This window comes from Lygodium microphyllum, chromosome 2 (genome assembly GCF_053477565.2).
Source record: "Lygodium microphyllum isolate KBCC chromosome 2, Lygodium_microphyllum_v1.1.10, whole genome shotgun sequence".
In the NCBI taxonomy this organism is placed as follows: domain Eukaryota; kingdom Viridiplantae; phylum Streptophyta; class Polypodiopsida; order Schizaeales; family Lygodiaceae; genus Lygodium; species Lygodium microphyllum.
In genome coordinates, this window is record NC_141136.1 from 111,124,816 (window position 1) to 111,148,196 (window position 23,381).

Genomic DNA, 23,381 nt, shown 5'->3' on the forward strand with positions numbered 1-23,381 from the left:
AAGTCTTTTTGGTCCTTGACCCGACTACACAGTACCTTTCCAAGAGAGAGACGAGGGTGGCCCAATTGTAGAAGCAAACCTAGATGCTCCATTACAGCAGCAGCTAGACAATGCAGAGAAGGTAATGTTCTCGATTTTTAGTGCAACTTCACCAGTAGTGCCTCTAGGGCATCGGGACCCATCGTGTCAATTTTAGTCAGGATCAAAAGACGATGCAAGTCTTTGGCTGCCAGGGCTGCTCTAGGGGCCTGATCCCGATAAAAGTTGACATAGAGGGTCCTGATGCCCTAGAGGCCCTACTGGTAAATTTGAGCATAAATTTTATGTATATATCTTTAGCACACTCCATGCATAGTGAGTATGACACTAAACTTGTGTGATGCAAGACATTATCTATATAGATGAGTTTTCATCTAGGCAAGGTGGCTGATTTGGTAGCCCAGGAAGGGTGCAGGACTTAGCATTGAAGGAGTACATTGGGTAGATTTTCAACAACATTAGTGTATTTCATAATACATGCTCTTTGGATTTTTCTGATAACTTCCTGAAGTTGAGGGCACCAACAAAGGCTAGGCCCTTCAAGACCATCCCGATCAACTCCAACTTGGAGAAAGTAGTATTAGGGCCACTTTTTTCCAAGGTGACCCATGGCATGGTTGGTGGTGTTGAAAATCCCAATGTCATTAGGCAGGAACTACTGGGGCAAAATGTATTGTTGCTTATGATCAAGAATAACTCTGACCATAGGGATTGTAGCTCGAAGAAGCCTAGGAGAGAGTAGATGTACTTATTGCCTAATGATATCTCATTACCAATGTAATGTACTTTGTAATCTTCTCTTCAAGTAATGAAAATCGATGTTTGTTAGGATTTGCGTGCAATGTAGTTTGTGATACATGTCATTTATTATTGTTTTTTACTTGAATGTTACGTTTATTTATCAGATTTATATGCAACACGATTCGTACCCTAAATTCAATACATAGTGCTTTATAGAATTCATGCGTAATATGTATTCATTCGAAAGCATATAACGATAACTCAAAGACATAAATAAAATAAATAACAAGTGACTAAACATAAATAAGATGTGCCAAAAAATTGTATTCATATTCATAACAATTTACATGGGTTCCATTACAACCAGGATTTACAAAATCTCTTCAGAAGCTACATTCCATATATGTTTAAGTAGTATACCCCTATCGTTGTTGATATCTGCGAGGACTATCCTTCCATCACCAAAAGAACCTCACTATCTATAGATCCTTGTCAATGAACGGTGACCCTCCTTGCATACACTCCTGCATAGACCGAGTCTCCAAACAAGTCAATGAGGTAAGCTTTGGCAACTTCTTGTAGTGCAAGAAGGACTTGGGCATTCCAACAATCAGGTTGTTGTACATTTTTTATCTAGGAAGTGCCTCCAATTATTCTTAATTAGTATGCAGTCCATAATCTCCTGCACTAGTTCTGTAATGGAGCCTTCGGTATCACGAGGTGTGTGGTCTTCTGGTAATGGTGGATCTCACAAAGAGCCAATGTGCCAAGCCTCCATCCACACTTGCGATGCTATCATGGTGGTGGTGGAGCTGGGGAGAGGTGGCATGTGCATGGGATTTCTAGGGGGTGTTTTTGGGCCGCTTTCTTGGTGCATGCCATGTCTTGTAAGAGAGAAAACTCAAAACTCATGAGGTGAAACTTTAAACTTATAGCCAAACTTTTTAAAAACCCTTAAACTTGAATTAATGTATCCAGGCTTTGAAAAAATATGACCAGTGATACGCTTGCATGACTTTTTGAATATGACCACTTTGAATTCATAGAGAGAGTTTACTATCAATAGTCTTGATATGATACATTACAAAATCACTAGACTTATGACCAAAAATTCTAACCAAACAATGCAATGTGCAAAAGTGAATCCTTCTTAGTGGTATTTTCAAAATAGGGCGCTAGTTTGGATCCACTGGAGCATTCCGTTTCTCATGACTTTCTGATCACATGTTGGAGCACCTTGTTGTCCAGCCTTGGCAAGCCATTCTTTCTTTCCATCTTTCCCTTTCTTCCTAGTTTGCATGCAATATATGCACAAAAAATTTGCATTTTCTACATTTGATAAACCAAACATACACTTTAATGTTTTTAAATCGCCTGCAAGATGCCATTCAACTTGATAGTCCCCAAATCCCTCAACGTGTAAAATTGCTCAATTATTTTGATGTTAATAACACTGGGTATATTAGTGAGGTTAAAAAATTTTTTAAGTACTTCATGGTCCTCCTTTGGTACTTCAAATGCTGTAAGCCACCATATTTCATTCTTTGATTACACACTGGAGTATAAAGGATGGTTTTTATGTTGGGATCCAATGCTCGATTCATAAGTGTTATACTTACACGCTCAAGTTTTTGCCCCTTAATAATCTCACTCTCATCAAGTTTGAGGACCTTGCCTCTACATTATTCCATAGACATATTGTAGAACTTGACCATATCAATCTTAACCCTACATATATCCAATACAAAGATGTTGGATGCATTCAATACAAAGGAAACTTCTTAGGAACCATACTTCAATATGTGTGTATGTTCTAGATACATAGGCTCACCAATTAGTTCTAAAACTTTCTCATTTAGTTGCTTTCGAGTCTACTTTATGTGAAATGGTTTTGGTAGAGGCATTACTTGCTTAGTTTTTAAAACCTCTATCCAAGTGTTAATAGAGCATACTATATGACTCAGAACCCATTCTCACCTGCATTCCAAAAGCGTTCGTTGTACTGAGGAATAGGCTCACGATCTCGTTGCTAAAGGTCCCATTGCTTTATGGCTTTTTCATGGAATTGTGGAGGAAGGAAATTCTGCATAAACTTCTTCTTGAAATTCTCCCAAGTAATGGGACAATCTATACTCTTGCAAACCATGGTCCACCAAAGAGATGCTCTATCCACTAAATGATTAGTGATACACTTGATTTTATCTTTTTCTGCATATGTTTCCTCATGAAAGTAGTCATTAGACTGACTAATGAATGCAAGAACAGTTTTCCCCTCTTGAGTGCCATTCAAAGTACGGAATTTGAAATTTCTTTTACTTATCTTTGCTTCCTTGCAGATGGATTGAGCTTTGAGAGTTGCGTCGATGGTACGTCGGATAAGATCTTCAGATTGAGGTTCCTCTTTATTAGTAGTCGATCTTTGTAAATTAGCCAATTGAACTTGCAATGCTTGCCTAGCTCATCGTTCTTCATCCAACTGCATCATAATTAAATCCAGCTTTTGCTCCATCGTAGGTTCAGGTAGGTCGCCTTCAGCCATTAAATCATCCATATGTGATTCCGTCATCTTGCAAAACTCAAAAGACCTCTCACTCTCAAAATCAAGTTAGTGGGATGAGCGTAGCTCAAGATCGGGTATACAAGGCTTATATATTTTTGTGTGTGGCTTTCACAATCTTCGTCTTTGACTATTGTGGGATTTGTAATCTTTGAAAAATCTACGTTTTATCCTTCTGCGTTGTCAAAGAGATCGTGCAAGAGCTGCAGAACACGGGGTTCAAGGTACAGCAATGGAAGAGACTAACAAGAAGAACTCAAATTTTTGATGTCAAAGTTCACTATATTGCTTGTCAAATGAGTTACAAGAAATTCATATTCAGAATAATCTGAAGTATCTCATAAACTGTTTACATTCAGGTGTATGTTGACAGTTGCAGTAAGAAGGGAATTTCAGAAACTCCAAAAGAACATCTCCATAATGAGGTCAAGTCCATCATTACTTGCTGAAAAGATATCAGCAAGTCTTTACAACTACCATCTTTTGTTGATTGGATTCATGGCTAAAGAAGAGGGTGCCTCATCAGGCTGTTCATTAACCCAGCACAGGTAAAAATAAACCTTTTTGCAAGCACCTGCAATCTGCTGCAATTCATTTCTCCAAGACTTACGTGACACCTTCAATGCATCCTTTTTCATTGGATGCTTCACACTTGCGTGTCTTTTTACGGGCACTTCATCATCTTAGTCCTTCTGTAGATCCTTAATTGCGTTGTCAAACAGCTGGTATAAATCAGACACTGCACAAATCACACCAGGTCTTCCAAGCTGCAATAACGCAGCTGTATCATCTACTAATGCCATTGCAAACTTGTACCCCCCCTGCAGACTTGAAGGAAGGCGAGCATACCATCTCTATACAACTATTTAGTGCTCCAGCAACTGTTTCTGGAGACTCACCTTCTCCCAAAACTTTGGAAACAGCTAACAAGACGAGGCTGAATCAAGAGTGTCACAATACCAGTCCCCATTGTACAATCGAAGAGTGAAACAATAGCTATATAAAATATCAGAAAGATGCACTTTGACCAAGGGAGACGGCTGTACAGGCGTAAGCTGATTCAGACGAGGTAAAGGAGACCCTAAAGGCAGTGGTACATCAGAAATATCCCTTGTATTGTCTATTGATGTTCTACTACCATCTTCAACCTTCACAGGCTGCACAAGAAGATTGCCATCTCTGTTCAAAGATACAGTCTTTGCATACGGACTCAACCACCAAGGTTCCCAAGGCTTTATCATGCGGCTTAGTTCCCCAGATGCCACAGCTCGTAGAAATGCCTTTCTTTCGAATGGCGACAGATCATCGAGCTTAATCTCCTTACCTAAAGCCAGCTTGTTAAGTACGTTCTCGGACAGAGCTAAGGGTGGCCTACTGGCATCATCATGCTCGGCAGCAGCAACACCATCGCCGGCGATGTCGTCTGAATCACCGTCGTCATCCACGTCCAGGAAGCAGTTGTGGAATCTTCATCCAGTTGCTGCTGTACGTGAAAGCACTTGAGGGTGTCGATCATGTGTTCACGGGCCTCTGGAGAGGGCCCAAGGAGCGGCATCTCAGCAAGAACGTTGTCACGATGAAAGGACTCTGTGCAGCGGGAGCTATGATTTCTGTAGCAAGACAGGGAGCAGTAGCGGAGATTGCATCGCGGGCATGTGTACTCCGAGAACTGCTTCCGGCAAACCAAGCATATATATCGACTCTCCACGTCGCCAGTCTGCATCCTGTTGTCTCGGAAGGAGCCCAACTTCTAGCAGCTCCTCCCAAATTAGTCGATCGTCCTCCTCTTTTTTCCCCATACTTTTCGCTGACTCCAATAATATAGCTTGATTTAAAAAAAACCCAATGAATATAATTATATCCATCTTTGAGCCTTTCTTCTGTGGAGCATCATTTGTCTTTAGTGCCTTAAATACCAAAGACTCTTTAGCAGAAATTTGAGGCATTGCTACTTCTAGTTTCTTTACACCAACAGGAGATCTACGCACAAACCTTGGTTTCGGTCTTAAGAACTGGGTGACAAAATGCTCTCTCGGTGCTTCACTAGTGCTGTCAAACCCCATTGAAGGATTCTTGAGAGTCCTTGAGAGATGGTTCAGACCTTGCTTATTGATGACTGAAGAAGCCGCTAAGCCTGAGTTTTTGCATCCTTTATTATGCACCTTTACTAAGCTTCCTTTGATTCCACAATTCCTTGCACTTTTCTTAGAGATCATCATTGAAATTATCAGCTTGATAATGTCCTTTGGTATCAGTTTTTCATATTTTTCTAATACACGTACATCATGCATCCAAACAGGAACACACACACATACTAGCGGAATATATACATTGGATGCGGATTATTAAAATGCATCACACAAACAATGAATCACACGCAGAAATTAACACAAATGCACAACAAAAGAAATGGAGGTGTATACGACTCGGATGCGCAGCAACACGACATCCACCCCTTCTAAACCTGCGCATCCTCCGGATGTGCCAACTATCCAGGATCATTCAACTCCACAAACATGTCAAGTCCATCTTCTGATTCTAGTAAACCTGTTTCTCCATCAGCTTCATCATCCCAATGAAATTTCTGCCCCTTTCGAAACAGCTGATAGAGAACATCTGCAATATGAGCAAAATGAGGAATCCAAATCATGTAAAATACACAAGCTCCCACAAATCTCCGCACCTCTGAAGTAGTTGAGCAATACTCTGCAATCCTGTTTATGTCATCCACCTTTGCAGGAGAAGGCTTTCTGCCATAATATCCAACCATATGCCCAACTATGATGACTTCATTAACAGCAAAGACAGATTTCAGCCCTGAAAGTGTCAAATTTACCTCCTCCAATCGTGTCAATATTTGCTCACAAGCATTCAAGTGATCAGCCACAAACTGTCTACATCCACGCAAATCAAGACTTTCATTCTTTTCTTCTTCTGCACAACCCTTAATAGGCACATCATCTAGAAAAGGCATGGTAAACTGCGGAATATAGTCTCGAAGAACTCTATGCATAGCATTCATCATATGAGCAACTGAGTTTGTAGCACCTTGTGGCAAGGTACACATCCTCACAAGACCAATAGGTGTCCGCATAGTAGTAATATCCCTGCTTTCCAAGGCAAGCTGAAACTGATCATAACCTGAATACAAGTCACCTAGTGAATAGATGGCTCGTCCTGCAAAAGCCTCAGCAAATTCATCCACAACTGGACCTGTACCCACATTCCTGATTGTCACTTTGTTCACGGGCTGCATATCCTGAATAAATCTCAAAGTACCATTCTTCTTTGGTACAGTAAACCACCTGTTAGAATAGGGTGCAGAAGAGGGTTCCAAAATCCCCATTTTAATCTTCTCATTCAACAACTCTAACAGCTTTGGTAAGTGTGCTTTAGGCACAGGTATAGGACGTATATTCCATGGTACATGAGGAACAGTGAAGATGACCATAGGTGCAACCAATTCGGGACTAATGCAGCCAATTTCATGTGGAAAGAAAGCAAATGCCTTACCATGACGTCCAAGCATCTCTCTAAAACATTCTTTTTCCACTAGAAGCAAAAAATCATCATTTCCAATCTTCAATTCTGCAAGAGTTTCAGCTGTAAACTTATGTCCAATATTTGCAGGATCCCTCAACATAGGCTGCTTCATAGCTTTTTCAATCTGTTCATTACTATCAGAAGGAAGCGGGCCTGCAACCGGCTTAACCTTCTTATCAACTGTTTTATATTTTGTGTCAACCTTGGCATTATTCAAGCACTCTTTCCTTTGCTGCAATTTCTGCAAATTTTCAGCATCTTTCAACTCTGTTGGCTGAAAAATTTCAGCCTTTAGCTCTATGGACTGCATGGGTGCAGCCTGAAACTCTGTATGCAGAAATTTTTCTGCATTCAACTCTGTTGGCTGAATGAATTCAGCCCTCGGCTCAATGGACTGCATAGACGCATCCTGAAACTCTGTATGCAGAAATTTTTCTGCATTCAACTCTGTTGGCTGAATGGATTCAGCCCTCTGCAATTCTATTAGCTGATCAAGATCAGCCATAAATTCAGTTTGCTGAGTTTTCTCAGCCTCTAACTCTATTTGCAGCATAAAACCAGAAATTTCTTGAAACATATCCAAGGTTTGCACAGGTATGATCTTTGAACCCTTGCATACATCAGTTTTCAGCATTGCTCTCATCTCAAACAATGTATCTGCATAAGACATCCCTTCATACAATCCATCCACATGCTCTTCTGCTTGCAAAATACCTGCATTTTTCAACTCTTTCTCCTTACGACCAATGTACTGCCTGGCAGCTCTAGGCAAATCTGAAATTTTCTGATAACTTACCGAACTATCTGAAGAAAAACCAACAAAATTATTGGAGAAAGACTGGCTGCCAGGAGGCGAGATCTCCTCTTTTCTCCGCTCCGTACCACTGGCGTCTTGCAAGACAGCGGTACCTAATGAAAATCCAACTCCTTCGCAGGTAGTGGTGCCTCACGCAAGGAGTCCCTGTTTCTCGGATGATTTACCCCAACAGTCATAAACTGAACAGCTCGCATACCATCTTTACTGCGTATCCGCGCATAAGCTGATCCGTCATCCATCACTTTTGTTTCCATTCTTGCTTCTGTAATGAAAGGCTGTCCAAGAATAATCGGATAAGAGCATGAATCCTGAACAAAGCAATGATAATCCTCTTCAACATTACCAATATAAATTCTAATACTCGGACAAGCAGCATACATATCACCAGAAGTATTATTGGCGGCTCTCATGCACCAGCCATGCTCTGCATCCATAGGCCACTTGCCACTCTCATAAACACCTCAAGCAATAAGATTAATCTCAGAACCATGATCAACTAAAGCAATCAAGGGAATTTGTTTCTCTCCAATCCTTACCACTGTCTCAGTGGTTGCTCTAGCCCAATGACTTCATGAAAAATGGCTGCGAGGAATGAGAATAGGGGTCTCATCATCTTCATACTGCATAGGCTGCACTATTTTTTCCAATTGCGGATTAACAGAAGCATTCTCAACCATCACTGCATCATCATGCTCTTTCCCAAGAGCTCCATGCCACAATCCCTGTAAAGCAGGTCCTTCCATCGCATGCCGTTTCCTCCGGAAAAGATCCTGCATCTGATCCTGTATTTCTTTTCTAGCAATCCCAAGAGCCTCTCCAACAGTAAAAGTGACTTCACTATTCAAAATTCTTTCATGAAAAATCTTACTCATATCCGTTTGCATATCAAGGTCCGACAAGAGCTTGAATCCTGGCTCTTTTCTTGGTTGCCTCTTTTCCTTCTGCTTTTCTCCCATTGGTTGATCAGAATCTGTTTGAGCTGGAGAATTTGACATAGGTGGAGCTGTAACAGGAACACCCTTACATGTAGATCCCTGGACATGCACACAAACACGTGTACACACACGTGAACGTCCACACAACCCTTGTGCACTTGATCACGACCCATGAACACATGCACTATGACACTTGCACACCACTATTCATGTACATGCACATGCACACATACACTTGCATACACACTGACCGAGACATTGACACATAGACTAACCCTTACAAGCAAACCCTATCACATCTTTATGCTTAGATACCCATACATCCTTGCACATGCACATGTACACATGCACATAGACCCCCACACATAGGCATATGCACATGCACATAGACCCATGCACACAATCACTTGCATATAGGCCAACATACGTGCACACAACACTAGTGCACATGCACAAGACCCCTACATCTATGCACACAAATCCCAGGATTTCTACACTAGCATTAGGCCCATGCACACATACTTAGGCAAATGTACATAAGCACACACACAAGATATCCATGCACATAGACACCTACACATAGACAGTTGCACATAGCCCTTGTAAACTTGCATGTAGATGTGCACACATGCACACATGCACTTGCACACAGACACTTGCACTTGCACAATCACATGTGCACATAAACTATTGGACATGCACATGTGCATGCACATGCAACTCCTTGTATCTTGGACCCTATACACATAGTCGCTTGCACATAATCTCCCATACATGCACGTACACCTGTGCACGTGGACATACATTGTCACAGATAGGTACTTGCACTTGGGACATTGCACAATATCCTTGCACACATGCACATGCACAATACCCCTAAATATAGACCCCTACACATGCACACAGACACATGCATTACACACATCTATGTGCATAGACTCGTACACACATGTGCATGGATCATTGCACAAGCACACAAAAACCCTACACATAGACACATTTACGTACACACATGCACAACACACACCACACACACAAGTACGCACAACCACACTCACATCACTACATGTTAACCTCACATATGCACATACACACACACACACACACAGACACACACACATTGCATTCATATAGCACTACATGGTGCATTGTGCATACGCATACACACACAACACCCTACACACACCTTTACACCCTAGTTACACACACAATTCCATTTATGCCATCTTACTGCCCACAAAACATAATGGTCTCTCATCATGCATGTGTCTAAGCCTCTAACAAAGCATGCTACACCTAGTTCAGTCACTCTACCCGTAGGCGCATTCATACACACACTAGGATACTTGTGTGCATGAACATTGTCACCTCATTACTACACCCATTGAGATTCACTGCACACACTAAAGTGCCCCCGTGAATGAATTAGGACACACTAAGCTTTCACGATTACTCACGCCCGCATACGTTAGTGCACTAGTTTAGTACACCTTAGGAGCTCATGAGCATACACATGCACAAGAGCAACACTATTGGTGTACTTACATGCACTAGCACCCTCTTGGTGATGCACACATGCATTCTAATTGATTGTGTACACACTTAGGCACATCCCACATTATTATGCATAGGCTAAACACAAGTACAACAACATCTAGATGCATCTTAGGGCACCTAGCGCACCCATGCATTAAACACCTTACCCTTGCACCTTAAAATAGTAATTTTTTTTTCCCTTAGAACGAATTATAAAAATGCCCGCACTCACACTTTCATAGCATACCTACTTGCTTAGTATACCTAGGGTGTGCATGCACTAAGGGCACACACATTGCACTAACTTAAGTTACCTTCTATCATAGGCACAAATACATATGCAATCATACATTTGTCCACATAAGTGTTGCACTCACATACACCCATTCTACTACTCAGTTAAATCTATCTTGGAGTGAATTACACACGCATTAGGCACTCACACTTGCATGTGTGCTAGCTCTTGTAGTTGCATGTAGCTCATGTTGCATATAGAGTATGTATACATAATAAGTTCCAGTGCACTTTTTTCACTATCCATGCACTCACACCTAGAGTGTACACTACCATTTGCCCACCATATGCCACAACCATCACAAGTAACATGCATTTACCTTACACTATAGGTCACACACTCACACAGGTTGTTTTAGTGCACCCATGAAATCCCTTAGGGTATTCTCTTAGTGTACAAGTGCACATCATGAGTACACAACATTCGAGGCACATGTACACTAGATTAACACAATAGTCCATTGAATATGCCTTATGCATTAATACATCACCCTCTCCTCTTGCATATGTCATATATTAACACACATTCTCACATATGTAGGCAATTCAATGCAATATCATCACATGTGTACATCAACTATTTTGCTCTGCATAGAGAATAGAACCCCTATGCTAGCAAAAGTATTGGATGATTTCCTAGTGATCATGAACTCTTCTCAACACACTATGAAATCAAACCTCTTCACAATAACCCAAAAATTCCTAAATCTGAATGGCCACAATACAAACCGACTAGTAGATACCATGGAAAGTGAGAAGATCAACTACTTTAATATTGCCATAGCTGAATCCACCAATGCTCTTGACATAGAACAAAAAACCCTTAATTCCTTAGATGCCCAAAACTTAGAAAGGGAATACATGTTTAGAAATGACAAACTTCTTCTCCAACTCCACAAAAAGACAAACCAATTGCAATGCAAAACGCAAAATACATGTGACTAATTCAGGGACACAATACAAATTGCAGCTACCATGGAATCATCTCACAACTTACCCCATAAATCACCCACCCCATAGCCTTGTAAGCCTAAATATTGTCAAAATTGTTATCAATTATGTCATGATGGTCATTGCTACCCTAGGCCACAACCCATTGCAAATGACCCTATGCGCATTAAATGTGGACCCACTCATATGTGTCACAATTGTCTTGAATGCAGGGGATCCAATAGCAATTCTCATATGCATACTAGGCCTATTATCTCCACATGCATGGCTAGCATTGTGAGCATTGGCCTAAAAGACGATGAGCTAATCCCACCTACCTACCTTAGGGTCAAATTAGTTGCAAGGCAAGAGCACATCACTGAAGCTCTCATTGATGAAGGTACTGATTACAATATCCTCACCTATGATGCCTAACATAGGACAACTGAAGCTTGTGCCTATTGATGCTATAGTCAAACTCTTGAGACCAAGATTTTGTCAACTATGTTCTATGTGCTTCCCAATAGAGAGGATGTTCAGAAAGGAAATTCTACTTGGATGGCCTTTCAAGCATGCCACAAAGTGTGATGTGGACTACTGAGCATATTGAATACAATTGAACCTACCTAGTGTTAGGATAATCATGACTTTTGGTAGAAGAAACCTTGCTAATGCACATAGAAAGGCCAAGCAACCTATTACTGAGGTAGTACAAAAATCAAGTGGAGAGAGTTACGAGGTTCTTAGATAACTACTAAAGGCACAAGATCGAAGGCAGATACCCATCAATGCAAAGCTCCCTAGTCCTAATGAGAAAATCCAAGAATCTAATAGCTCCAATACTGTTCCAAATACTACCAAGAAAAGAGCTCCACGGAAAAAGAGGCGAAGATCTTGGGCATACCACTACAAATGTAGATAAAGAGTTAGCACAACATCGTGATGGGTACCAAAGCATTGTTACGTGCTCTAGGTTATTAATCAGGAAACCGATGGATTTGGTTACCCAAACCCCCTGCATCACCATCTCTATCAGCTTAGATCTCACCCACTACGAGGAAATGCAAAAGAAGACCCAAACAAGGCTCTAGGTCTAGGACAAAAACTACAAGAGAAATTAAGCCAACTAAGATAGAAACCAAGAAGCCAAACTTTACCTATCAAAAAAAGGAGACTCAACTCAACATAATAGAATCACAGTCACTTGATGATGTTTCCAAATCTGAGGAGATATTGATAATAGCTAATGAGCCATCAAATTCAAAAGAGGGAGCAAGGTGCCATTCACATTGTGCCACTCCGTATGAGAAGGAATGCTCAAAGAACAAAAACCTAGGCCCATCTAGGAAAGACAAGCAACCACTAAGGGCCATGACTAGCATGCTTAATAGGGTCCAAAATGTCCTAAATCATCTTCACTAAGGTAGAAACGTGAAGCCTAGCAGTGACACCCTCATGCAACTACTCAATCTAGGCAAATAAACCCACAAAAGCTAGCCAATTCCCTACCAGGCTAAGATTGGCTAGCTTTTGTGGGTTTATTTGCCTAGATTGAGTAGTTGCATTGACTAAATTATTTTGGATAGCTATGCTTCACTTCAATACAACCCTCACTTCAAGTGGTTTAATCCATAGCAATGTGCCATGAAATACAATCTATCTCTTGATTTTCCCCTAGTGCAATCCACTTCTTCATCTAAGGATGCAAAGTAGAGTGAATTGCCCATGGCCTTCCCTCACAATGATAGAGGAGAAAACAACAATAAGATTAAGCATATAGGCCAACAAAGTCTCCAAATCCATTGAAACATAGCTTGAGGCTAAGAGAACTAAAGGACATTGTAGCAAAAATTGTCAAAAATGAAAATCAAACAATGACTACATACCTTAAGGAATTGAGTGATAAAATCATGTTCCTTGCTCATGTTTATGCCTAGGTTGATATTGGCATCCTACCTAAGAAAATTTAGGAGTTCTTAACATGCCCACTATCTTGGGAAGAGATGAACACCTCAGCAAAAAATATAGTGACCACATAGATGACCTTATGTGACTCATCCCTAATGAGGACACAAAGGAATGTCATTTGGTCCCCATATTCCGTAACACATTGTGCCCCCAAACCATTAAGGAAATACCAACACTAGAGTAGAAAGGAGAGGATGGAAGTTTGTTCAAGTAAGTATGGTACACTATAAGAGCCTCAACCGCTAAAATTGGAAGTCAGCTCATGACCATTTTAAATCAAAGATGAGCCATATAGAAATTCTAAATTGACCCAATGTACGTAGCTTCGAATTCCCTCTAAGTATGATATGAGAATCACACTAGCTGGACCACTCTTAGACCTTCTCTTGCTCGACCAAATCCTCACAAAAGAAGAGCTCCATGTTGCAAGTAGATTAAATCAACGAGATGTGGTACTTGATGTTGTAGCATATCTAACCCTATTTGCACAATTGCCACAACTTCTTGACACATATGCTGCACTCTAATACAATCCTGACTTCTATCAATGGCTCACATCTTGGCTGAATAACCCTGTAGCATAATCCACAATACTTGTACATTACAATTTTATATACAATAAAAAGTATACTTATTTTATAAAAATAAAAAATAAAAAATAAAAATCCATGCATATCACACTATTAGGATCTCTGCAATGCTTGGAAGCATTGCAACATTTTTCTACGGGGAGGGAGCAAGTAGAAGCAACTAATTTTTTTAACAACACGAATTGATAGGTGTTGTTTAAAAAAAATTCTTAAATTAGTTAAATATTCATTGAACTCAATTACATATACTCTCAACTTTTATCAAGTGAATGTAGAAAAATAGGTGGCAAATGATATGCTTAAGGCAACAAAAAATGAGCTGTAAGTTAGTAAGCTATAAGATGGAAGAGCTCATAAAAATAAGAAAGAATGAAGACATGATGTAGTAACTGAAAAGGTATTTTCAACATCCATGGAATGAAATTCAACAAGTATAAATTCTTTAGCTTCAACTTCTTCCATTAGCTCTTCTTCATTGTCATATCTTGCACGTGATAGCATGTCAGCACTGGATTCGCCTTTCCTGGAATATGCTTTAATTCGGGGTTGAGGGATTTAATATATGCAATCCATCTTAGCATAGCAATGTCGGTTGTAGAGCAGTTGGCAATTATGCCCAAGAATGGAAGACAATCAGTTTCTACCACTACGGAAGCACCTATAAAGTATTCATGATCACACTTTAATGTTGTTACAACTCCCCACAATTCCCTTTTCACTTGTGCACTTCTTTGATGTTCATTGAGAACTTTTGCTCCAAAATGAATTGCATACCTATTACCTTCAAGATCCTCTTGGCCAGCAGCCCATCCTATCCCAGTGGGACTTGTATCCATAGTAAGGATGATGGGTTGACCATTTGAATAATCAACCCTTTTGAGAGTGGGGGCTGAAATTAACAGCTTCTTTAATTTACACATAGTGAGAGTATGCTCATTACCCCAAGAGAATCTTTGGCCTTTTCTTAATAATTGATAAAGATTTTTGGCTACATGAGAAAAATGTGGTATCCATATGAAATAGAATATACATGCGCCAAGAAATCTTCTTACTTCTGAAACATTTGTACATTTTTCTTGCATTCTGCTAATGGCATCTATCTTGATTGGCAAAGGTTTGCATCCATAGGGGCCACATAGATGACCGACCACTAGAATTTCTTCTACTCCAAAAATAGACTTAGCTCCAAAAAGGGTATGATGTACCTCTTATAGCCTTGTTAAAATCCTATCACAATCATGAATATGGTTAACTACAAATGTCCTGCAACCATCTTCGTCAAGCTCCTCATTATTTTCATTGACTTCACATCCCTTGATAGGTACATCATCAGGAAATGGAAGAGTTAGTTGTGGAATAAAGTCCCTTAAGACTTTGTGCATGGCATTCATCATATGGGCTATAGAGTTTATTGCACCTTGTGGTAGAGTGCACATGTGGACCAATCCAAGAGGTGTCTTCATTGTGGTAATGTCTCGGCTTTCTAATGAAAGCTGAAATTGGTCATATCCTGAAATTTCTCTACCTGCAAAAGCTTCAGCAAATTCAACCCGAACCAACATTTTGGATTGTGACACGATTAATAGGCTGTAGATCTTGAATGAATTGTAAAGATCCATTTTTCTTGGGCACGGTAAACCATTGGTTTGAGTAAGGTGCTGAAGAAGATTCTAAAAACTTCATTATGATATTCTCATTTAGAAGTTCTAATAATTTGAGCAAATGTGCCCTTGGAACAGGAATAGACTTGAGGTTCCAAGGCACATGTGATGCCAGGAGGCATATTTCACGGTGGATTCCATGCCACGGTGGATTCCGTGAGGTTCTACGGTGGATTCCGTAAACTTTGTTGATCGGGCCTCATACACAAAGTGGATTCTTTGTGCGAGAAGTTGATGGGGACGCCTATCCTTTTCGGGCGTTTCATTAATTTAGTGTGTACATGGGTGATTCCATAGCGGGTGATTCCGTAAAATGCATATTAAATTAATAAACGTTTATGAGTTTAGAGTGCGCACTCGTAATAAATTAAGGTTAGGATTGATTTCTAACCAGTTGATTTATTTATGTAGTTGAAGACTGCTAGGTATTCACTTTTGTCGGTTTAATTGTATTATTTTACTAACGATTGTGAATGCTTTAGTTGATGTGTAGAGATAGTAACAGTGGCGGAGAAAAGCATTGGAGGATAGCGAGTATTCGATTTATCATTTATATTTTGATGGGCGCATACCTTAGGCATGGCGCCTATATTTTGTCGCACCTATTTATTGAGGCGTTGGATATTTATTTATTATTTTGTATGCACATGGGCGCACGATTATGTTATTTGTACTTGGACATTGTATTGGGTATGCCAGACTCTTTGGGCACCGCCCATTAGCTTTATTTCTATTTTGTGCTAAAGCAAACTCAAAAGCTAAAAGCTTGCTATTTTGTAATTTGGGCTATTATTTGAGCTTGAAGATGATTAATACATAAAATACATGCTTTGTGGAGTGCTCACACAAGGCATGGGGGGAGATTGCACCCAATTGGTCTCTTGTTCATGTCGTGCATGCTTTTACCTTGAGTTTTGTGCAAAAAGTAGAGTTCTTTTGTTCTTGGGGACCTTCCGGCATTCACTACGCGAGCACATAGTATCCGATCTGCGCACCAGTGGTATCAGAGCGAAGCTGAGATCAAGAGCTTCCAATCGCTACCCATCTTGTGCGAAGGTGGAGCTCCTCGAACGATCGAGCTCTACGATCAATCTCGTCGCGAACGGTCGATGCGGGTGGATTCCTGGTGATCAAGAACCTCTGTTTCCACCATCAAATCGCAAAGGACCGGTTTGCAACAACGGAGGACCACTCCTACATCCTCACATACAAGTCGTCAAGAACCAGAGATAAGTCTCAATTTCCATAAGACTTAAAAGCTTAAAACTAAAGCTTTATAAGCTTAAAGAAGCTTTAAGCTTCTAAATTTCAGCGCGATGTATCAGAGGAGGAGTCTGAGATTTGCGCCGGCTGAAAAAACGGCTCCCCCCCCTAAAATTTGATGTTTTGATTCAGATAAGGCTTTAAGCTAAGTCTCCAAAGCTCCAAATCACATAAGCCTCACCAACTCTGCAAGTATTGCAAGTCTACAAACTTCAAGTTCTCCAAGTTTGATAAAGCAACCAAGTTCTACAAGTCTTCGTACTCTGCAAGTCACATAAGTCTGCAACTCTGCAAGTCAGACAAGTCACCTGAAGTCAAAACTGACTTGTGTTCAAAACTCATAGAAGGGCTGTTCCTACGCAGAAACTCTGAACTGCAAAGTTATTCATTGGAAGGTACTCTTCGTATATGCAGGTTTGCTGAACCATTTTTAGCACACGCTGTCGTGTTGCTGCGCATCCGAGTCGTATACACCTCCATTTCTTTTGTTGTGCATTTGTGTTAATTTCTGCGTGTGATTCATTGTTTGTGTGATGCATTTTAATAATCCGCATCCAATGTATATATTCCGCTAGTATGTGTGTGTGTTCCTGTTTGGATGCATGATGTACGTGTATTAGAAAAATATGAAAAACTGATACCAAAGGACATTATCAAGTTGATAATTTCAATGATGATCTCTAAGAAAAGTGCAAGGAATTGTGGAATCAAAGGAAGCTGAGTAAAGGTGCATAATAAAGGATGCAAAAACTCAGGCTTAGCGGCTTCTTCAGTCATCAATAAGCAAGGTCTGAACCATCTCTCAAGGACTCTCAAGAATCCTTCAATGGGGTTTGACAGCACTAGTGAAGCACCGAGAGAGCATTTTGTCACCCAGTTCTTAAGACCGAAACCAAGGTTTGTGCGTAGATATCCTGTTGGTGTAAAGAAACTAGAGGTAGCAATGCCTCAAATTTCTGCTAAAGAGTCTTTGGTATTTAAGGCACTAAAGACAAATGATGCTCCAAAGAAGAAAGGCTCAAAGATGGATATAATTATATTCATTGGGTTTTTTTAAAATCAAGCTATATTATTGGAGTCAGCGAAAAGTATGGGGAAAAAAGAGGAGGACGATCGACTAATTTGGGAGGAGCTGCTAGAAGTTGGGCTCCTTCTGAGACAACAGGATGCAGACTGGCGACGTGGAGAGTCGATATATATGCTTGGTTTGCCGGAAGCAGTTCTCGGAGTACACATGCCCGCGATGCAATCTCCGCTACTGCTCCCTGTCTTGCTACAGAAATCATAGCTCCCGCTGCACAGAGTCCTTTCATCGTGACAACGTTCTTGCTGAGATGCCGCTCCTTGGGCCCTCTCCAGAGGCCCGTGAACACATGATCGACACCCTCAAGCGCTTTCACGTACAGCAGCAACTGGATGAAGATTCCACAACTGCTTCCTGGACGTGGATGACGACGGTGATTCAGACGACATCGCCGGCGATGGTGTTGCTGCTGCCGAGCATGATGATGCCAGTAGGCCGCCCTTAGCTCTGTCCGAGAACGTACTTAACAAGCTGGCTTTAGGTAAGGAGATTAAGCTCGATGATCTGTCGCCATTCGAAAGAAAGGCATTTCTACGAGCTGTGGCATCTGGGGAACTAAGCCGCATGATAAAGCCTTGGGAACCTTGGTGGTTGAGTCCGTATGCAAAGACTGTATCTTTGAACAGAGATGGCAATCTTCTTGTGTAGCCTGTGAAGGTTGAAGATGGTAGTAGAACATCAATAGACAATACAAGGGATATTTCTGATGTACCACTGCCTTTAGGGTCCCCTTTACCTTGTCTGAATCAGCTTACCCCTGTACAGCCGTCTCCCTTGGTCAAAGTGCATCTTTCTGATATTTTATATAGCTATTGTTTCACTCTTCGATTGTACAATGGGGACTGGTATTGTGACACTCTTGATTCAGCCTCGTCTTGTTAGCTGTTTCCAAAGTTTTGGGAGAAGGTGAGTCTCCAGAAACAGTTGCTGGAGCACTAAATAGTTGTATAGAGATGGTATGCTCGCCTTCCTTCAAGTCTGCAGGGGGGGTACAAGTTTGCAATGGCATTAGTAGATGATACAGCTGCGTTATTGCAGCTTGGAAGACCTGGTGTGATTTGTGCAGTGTCTGATTTATACCAACTGTTTGACAACGCAATTAAGGATCTACAGAAGGACTAAGATGATGAAGTGCCCGTAAAAAGACACGCAAGTGTGAAGCATCCAATGAAAAAGGATGCATTGAAGGTGTCACGTAAGTCTGGAGAAATGAATTGCAGCAGATTGCAGGTGCTTGCAAAAAGGTTTATTTTTACCTGTGCTGGGTTAATGAACAGCCTGATGAGGCACCCTCTTCTTTAGCCATGAATCCAATCAACAAAAGATGGTAGTTGTAAAGACTTGCTGATATCTTTTCAGCAAGTAATGATGGACTTGACCTCATTATGGAGATGTTCTTTTGGAGTTTCTGAAATTCCCTTCTTACTGCAACTGTCAACATACACCTGAATGTAAACAGTTTATGAGATACTTCAGATTATTCTGAATATGAATTTCTTGTAACTCATTTGACAAGCAATATAGTGAACTTTGACATCAAAAATTTGAGTTCTTCTTGTTAGTCTCTTCCATTGCTGTACCTTGAACCCCGTGTTCTGCAGCTCTTGCACGATCTCTTTGACATTTCTGGTGAACCCGACGTGAAAGTGCTGCGTCATCAGCAAGATGGGAGACTCGCAAGAAGAGATGACAGATGATAATGTCATGAAGAACCTGTTTCAGTCATTCACCATGTATATGCAGCAGCAAGCTCATGCAAAACGTGACAGTGATGCTATGGATGCCTTGAAAGCTGTCCAACAGGAGATGAAGCAGTTTAATGGCCAGCAAGTGTCAACTTACCTGCATTTGTATGAAGAAAAGATGAAGTTTTTTGGGGTTTCTCAAGATGTTTGGAGCCGCTACTTCTTGCGGATCGTGGTGCGCGCTCTTGAAGGTCGAATTGCAGAAATTCAAGAGGCACATGCAGGTTGGGCTGAATTTAAAAAGGTATTAAAAGATGAATATTTCCTGGAGGATACAGGTCTTATGAATCGCAGGAATTTTTTAGCATGGGTTTCTATGCCTAATAAGGGACTTTCTGTTACCGCTCTTCTGCGAGAGTTTGAAAGCCGTTATGATTAGTTGGATGGGACTGAACAGCAAGCTTTGGAGATGCAGAAAGTTGAGTTATTTTTGCAAGCTGCAGATGCTGATTTGCAGGAAAAGTTGGATGATCTTTTGGAAGATCAAGCTACTGATTCAGGTTTAAAGACTGAGTGGAGACATGTCATTGATGCTGTGAATGCTCTTGTCAAGAAGCAGCGCAGGAGAGTCAGATTGCATCGAAATACAGGATCAGTTCCTGAAAAATCCTTGGAGACTTCTTCTTCTACCCCTGCTGCTTCTTTGCCTAAGCCTATTCCTCCTGTTATGAATCCACCAGTTCCTGCTGCTCCAGTGCCCTTATCTGTAGATGATGTTATTAAAGGCTTGGCAGATTTGACGATTGAAGCAGTCAAAGCTGAAGTTGGTAAGTTAAAGGAGCAACTTATGTCAGTACCTGCTGTAGCACCTGCTCCAGTGACTGCTTTTCCAACTGGTCAAAGAAAAGGGCGACGATGTATTTGGTGTGATAGTACAGAGCACCAACACTGCAGAGATTGTGATGCTTTTCAGGAAGCACGTAAGAAGAATGTAGTGTTCTGGGGACAAGATGGGAAGATATGGCTGACAGAGACTGGCGCTCCTCTTGACACGAACTTCGGTAAGGGAGGTATGAAGAAGCTTGTTGATGATATGGCTGCGGATCAGCTTATGTGAGTGTTAGAGGAGATGCTTCAGCTTTTGGAGTCCAGCTTGAGCAGAAATCTGATGGAGACTCTGCTTTATGGTCTTCTGCCTTGGAGATAGCGAGAAGAGGGAAAGTTCAAACTTCTACTATGACTTGTGTGGGCTCTAGCATCCGAGGAGAAACAGGATGGGATTCTCCTGTTGACAGGTATTCTATTTTTGCTTATATGGCTAAAACGCAAGGTTTAGATGCCATGGTTGAGGAAAAGAGAAGAAGAGATGAGGAGGGTCCTAGCTCCTCCAAAAAGACTAGAGGGGGTGACTTTGTTTCACCACCTATTACAGCTCCACCTATGTCAAATTCTCCAGCTCAAACAGATTCTGATCAACCAATGGGAGAAAAGCAGAAGGAAAAGAGGCAACCAAGAAAAGAGCCAGGATTCAAGCTCTTGTCGGACCTTGATATGCAAACGGATATGAGTAAGATTTTTCATGAAAGAATTTTGAATAGTGAAGTCACTTTTACTGTTGGAGAGGCTCTTGGGATTGCTAGAAAAGAAATACAGGATCAGATGCAGGATCTTTTGCGGAGGAAACGGCATGCGATGGAAGGACCTGCTTTACAGGGATTGTGGCATGGAGCTCTTGGGAAAGAGCATGATGATGCAGTGATGGTTGAGAATGCTTCTGTTAATCCGCAATTGGAAAAAATAGTGCAGCCTATGCAGTATGAAGATGATGAGACCCCTATTCTCATTCCTCGCAGCCATTTTTCACGAAGTCATTGGGCTAGAGCAACCACTGAGACAGTGGTAAGGATTGGAGAGAAACAAATTCCCTTGATTGCTTTAGTTGATCATGGTTCTGAGATTAATCTTATTGCTCGAGGTGTTTATGAGAGTGGCAAGTGGCCTATGGATGCAGAGCATGGCTGGCGCATGAGAGCCGCCAATAATACTTCTGGTGATATGTATGCTGCTTGTCCGAGTATTAGAATTTCTATTGGTAATGTTGAAGAGGATTATCATTGCTTTGTTCAGGATTCATGCTCTTATCCGATTATTCTTGGACAGCCTTTCATTACAGAAGCAAGAATGGAAACAAAAGTGATGGATGACGGATCAGCTTATGCGCGGATACGCAGTAAAGATGGTATGCGAGCTGTTCAGTTTATGACTGTTGGGGTAAATCATCCGAGAAACAGGGACTCCTTGCGTGAGGCACCACTACCTGCGAAGGAGTTGGATTTTCATTAGGTACCGCTGTCTTGCAAGACGCCAGTGGTACGGAGCGGAGAAAAGAGGAGATCTCGCCTCCTGGCAGCCAGTCTTTCTCCAATAATTTTGTTGGTTTTTCTTCAGATAGTTCGGTAAGTTATCAGAAAATTTCAGATTTGCCTAGAGCTGCCAGGCAGTACATTGGTCGTAAGGAGAAAGAGTTGAAAAATGCAGGTATTTTGCAAGCAGAAGAGCATGTGGATGGATTGTATGAAGGGATGTCTTATGCAGATACATTGTTTGAGATGAGAGCAATGCTGAAAACTGATGTATGCAAGGGTTCAAAGATCATACCTGTGCAAACCTTGGATATGTTTCAAGAAATTTCTGGTTTTATGCTGCAAACAGAGTTAGAGGCTGAGAAAACTCAGCAAACTGAATTTATGGCTGATCTTGATCAGCTAACAGAATTGCAGAGGGCTGAATCCATTCAGCCAACAGAGTTGAATGCAGAAAAATTTCTGCATACAGAGTTTCAGGATGCGTCTATGCAGTCCATTGAGCCGAGGGCTGAATTCATTCAGCCAACAGAGTTGAATGCAGAAAAATTTCTGCATACAGAGTTTCAGGCTGCACCCATGCAGTCCATAGAGCTAAAGGCTGAAATTTTTCAGCCAACAGAGTTGAAAGATGCTGAAAATTTGCAGAAATTGCAGCAAAGGAAAGAGTGCTTGAATGATGCCAAGGTTGACACAAAATATAAAACAGTTGATAAGAAGGTTAAGCCGGTTGCAGGCCCGCTTCCTTCTGATAGTAATGAACAGATTGAAAAAGCTATGAAGCAGCCTATGTTGAGGGATCCTGCAAATATTGGACATAAGTTTACAGCTGAAACTCTTGCAGAATTGAAGATTGGAAATGATGATTTTTTGCTTCCAGTGGAAAAAGAATGTTTTAGAGAGATGCTTGGACGTCATGGTAAGGCATTTGCTTTCTTTCCACATGAAATTGGCTGCATTAGTCCCAAATTGGTTGCACCTATGGTCATCTTCACTGTTCCTCATGTACCATGGAATATACGTCCTATACCTGTGCCTAAAGCACACTTGCCAAAGCTGATAGAGTTGCTGAATGAGAAGATTAAAATGGGGATTTTGGAACCCTCTTCTGCACCCTATTCTAACAGGTGGTTTACTGTACCAAAGAAGAATGGTACTTTGAGATTTATTCAGGATATGCAGCCCGTGAACAAAGTGACAATCAGGAATGTGGGTACAGGTCCAGTTGTGGATGAATTTGCTGAGGCTTTTGCAGGACGAGCCATCTATTCACTAGGTGACTTGTATTCAGGTTATGATCAGTTTCAGCTTGCCTTGGAAAGCAGGGATATTACTACTATGCGGACACCTATTGGTCTTGTGAGGATGTGTACCT

General features: G+C 41.1%; 1 protein-coding gene and 1 pseudogene across 1 annotated transcript; one reads left to right on the forward strand and one right to left on the reverse strand.

Moving 5' to 3' along the window:
• Window positions 1–3,980: 3,980 nt before the first annotated feature.
• On the reverse strand, window positions 3,981–4,755 carry LOC148040183 (uncharacterized). Its single transcript, XM_087666166.1, has 2 exons — window positions 4,713–4,755; window positions 3,981–4,661 (listed from the first exon to the last, which is right to left on the reverse strand). Exon 2 carries the CDS (start codon window positions 4,576–4,578, stop codon window positions 4,261–4,263), a length of 318 nt encoding a protein of 105 aa, XP_087522292.1. The 5' UTR covers window positions 4,579–4,661; window positions 4,713–4,755; the 3' UTR covers window positions 3,981–4,260.
• Window positions 4,756–18,040: 13,285 nt separating this feature from the next.
• LOC148040184 (uncharacterized) lies at window positions 18,041–19,289 on the forward strand (annotated as a pseudogene).
• The last annotated feature ends 4,092 nt before the right edge of the window (window positions 19,290–23,381 follow it).

What these genes read in the sequence shown, in the direction of transcription:
- LOC148040183 (XM_087666166.1), bottom strand. Translation starts at nt 4,578, where the DNA reads ATGATAAAGCCTTGGGAACCTTGGTGGTTGAGTCCGTATGCAAAGACT.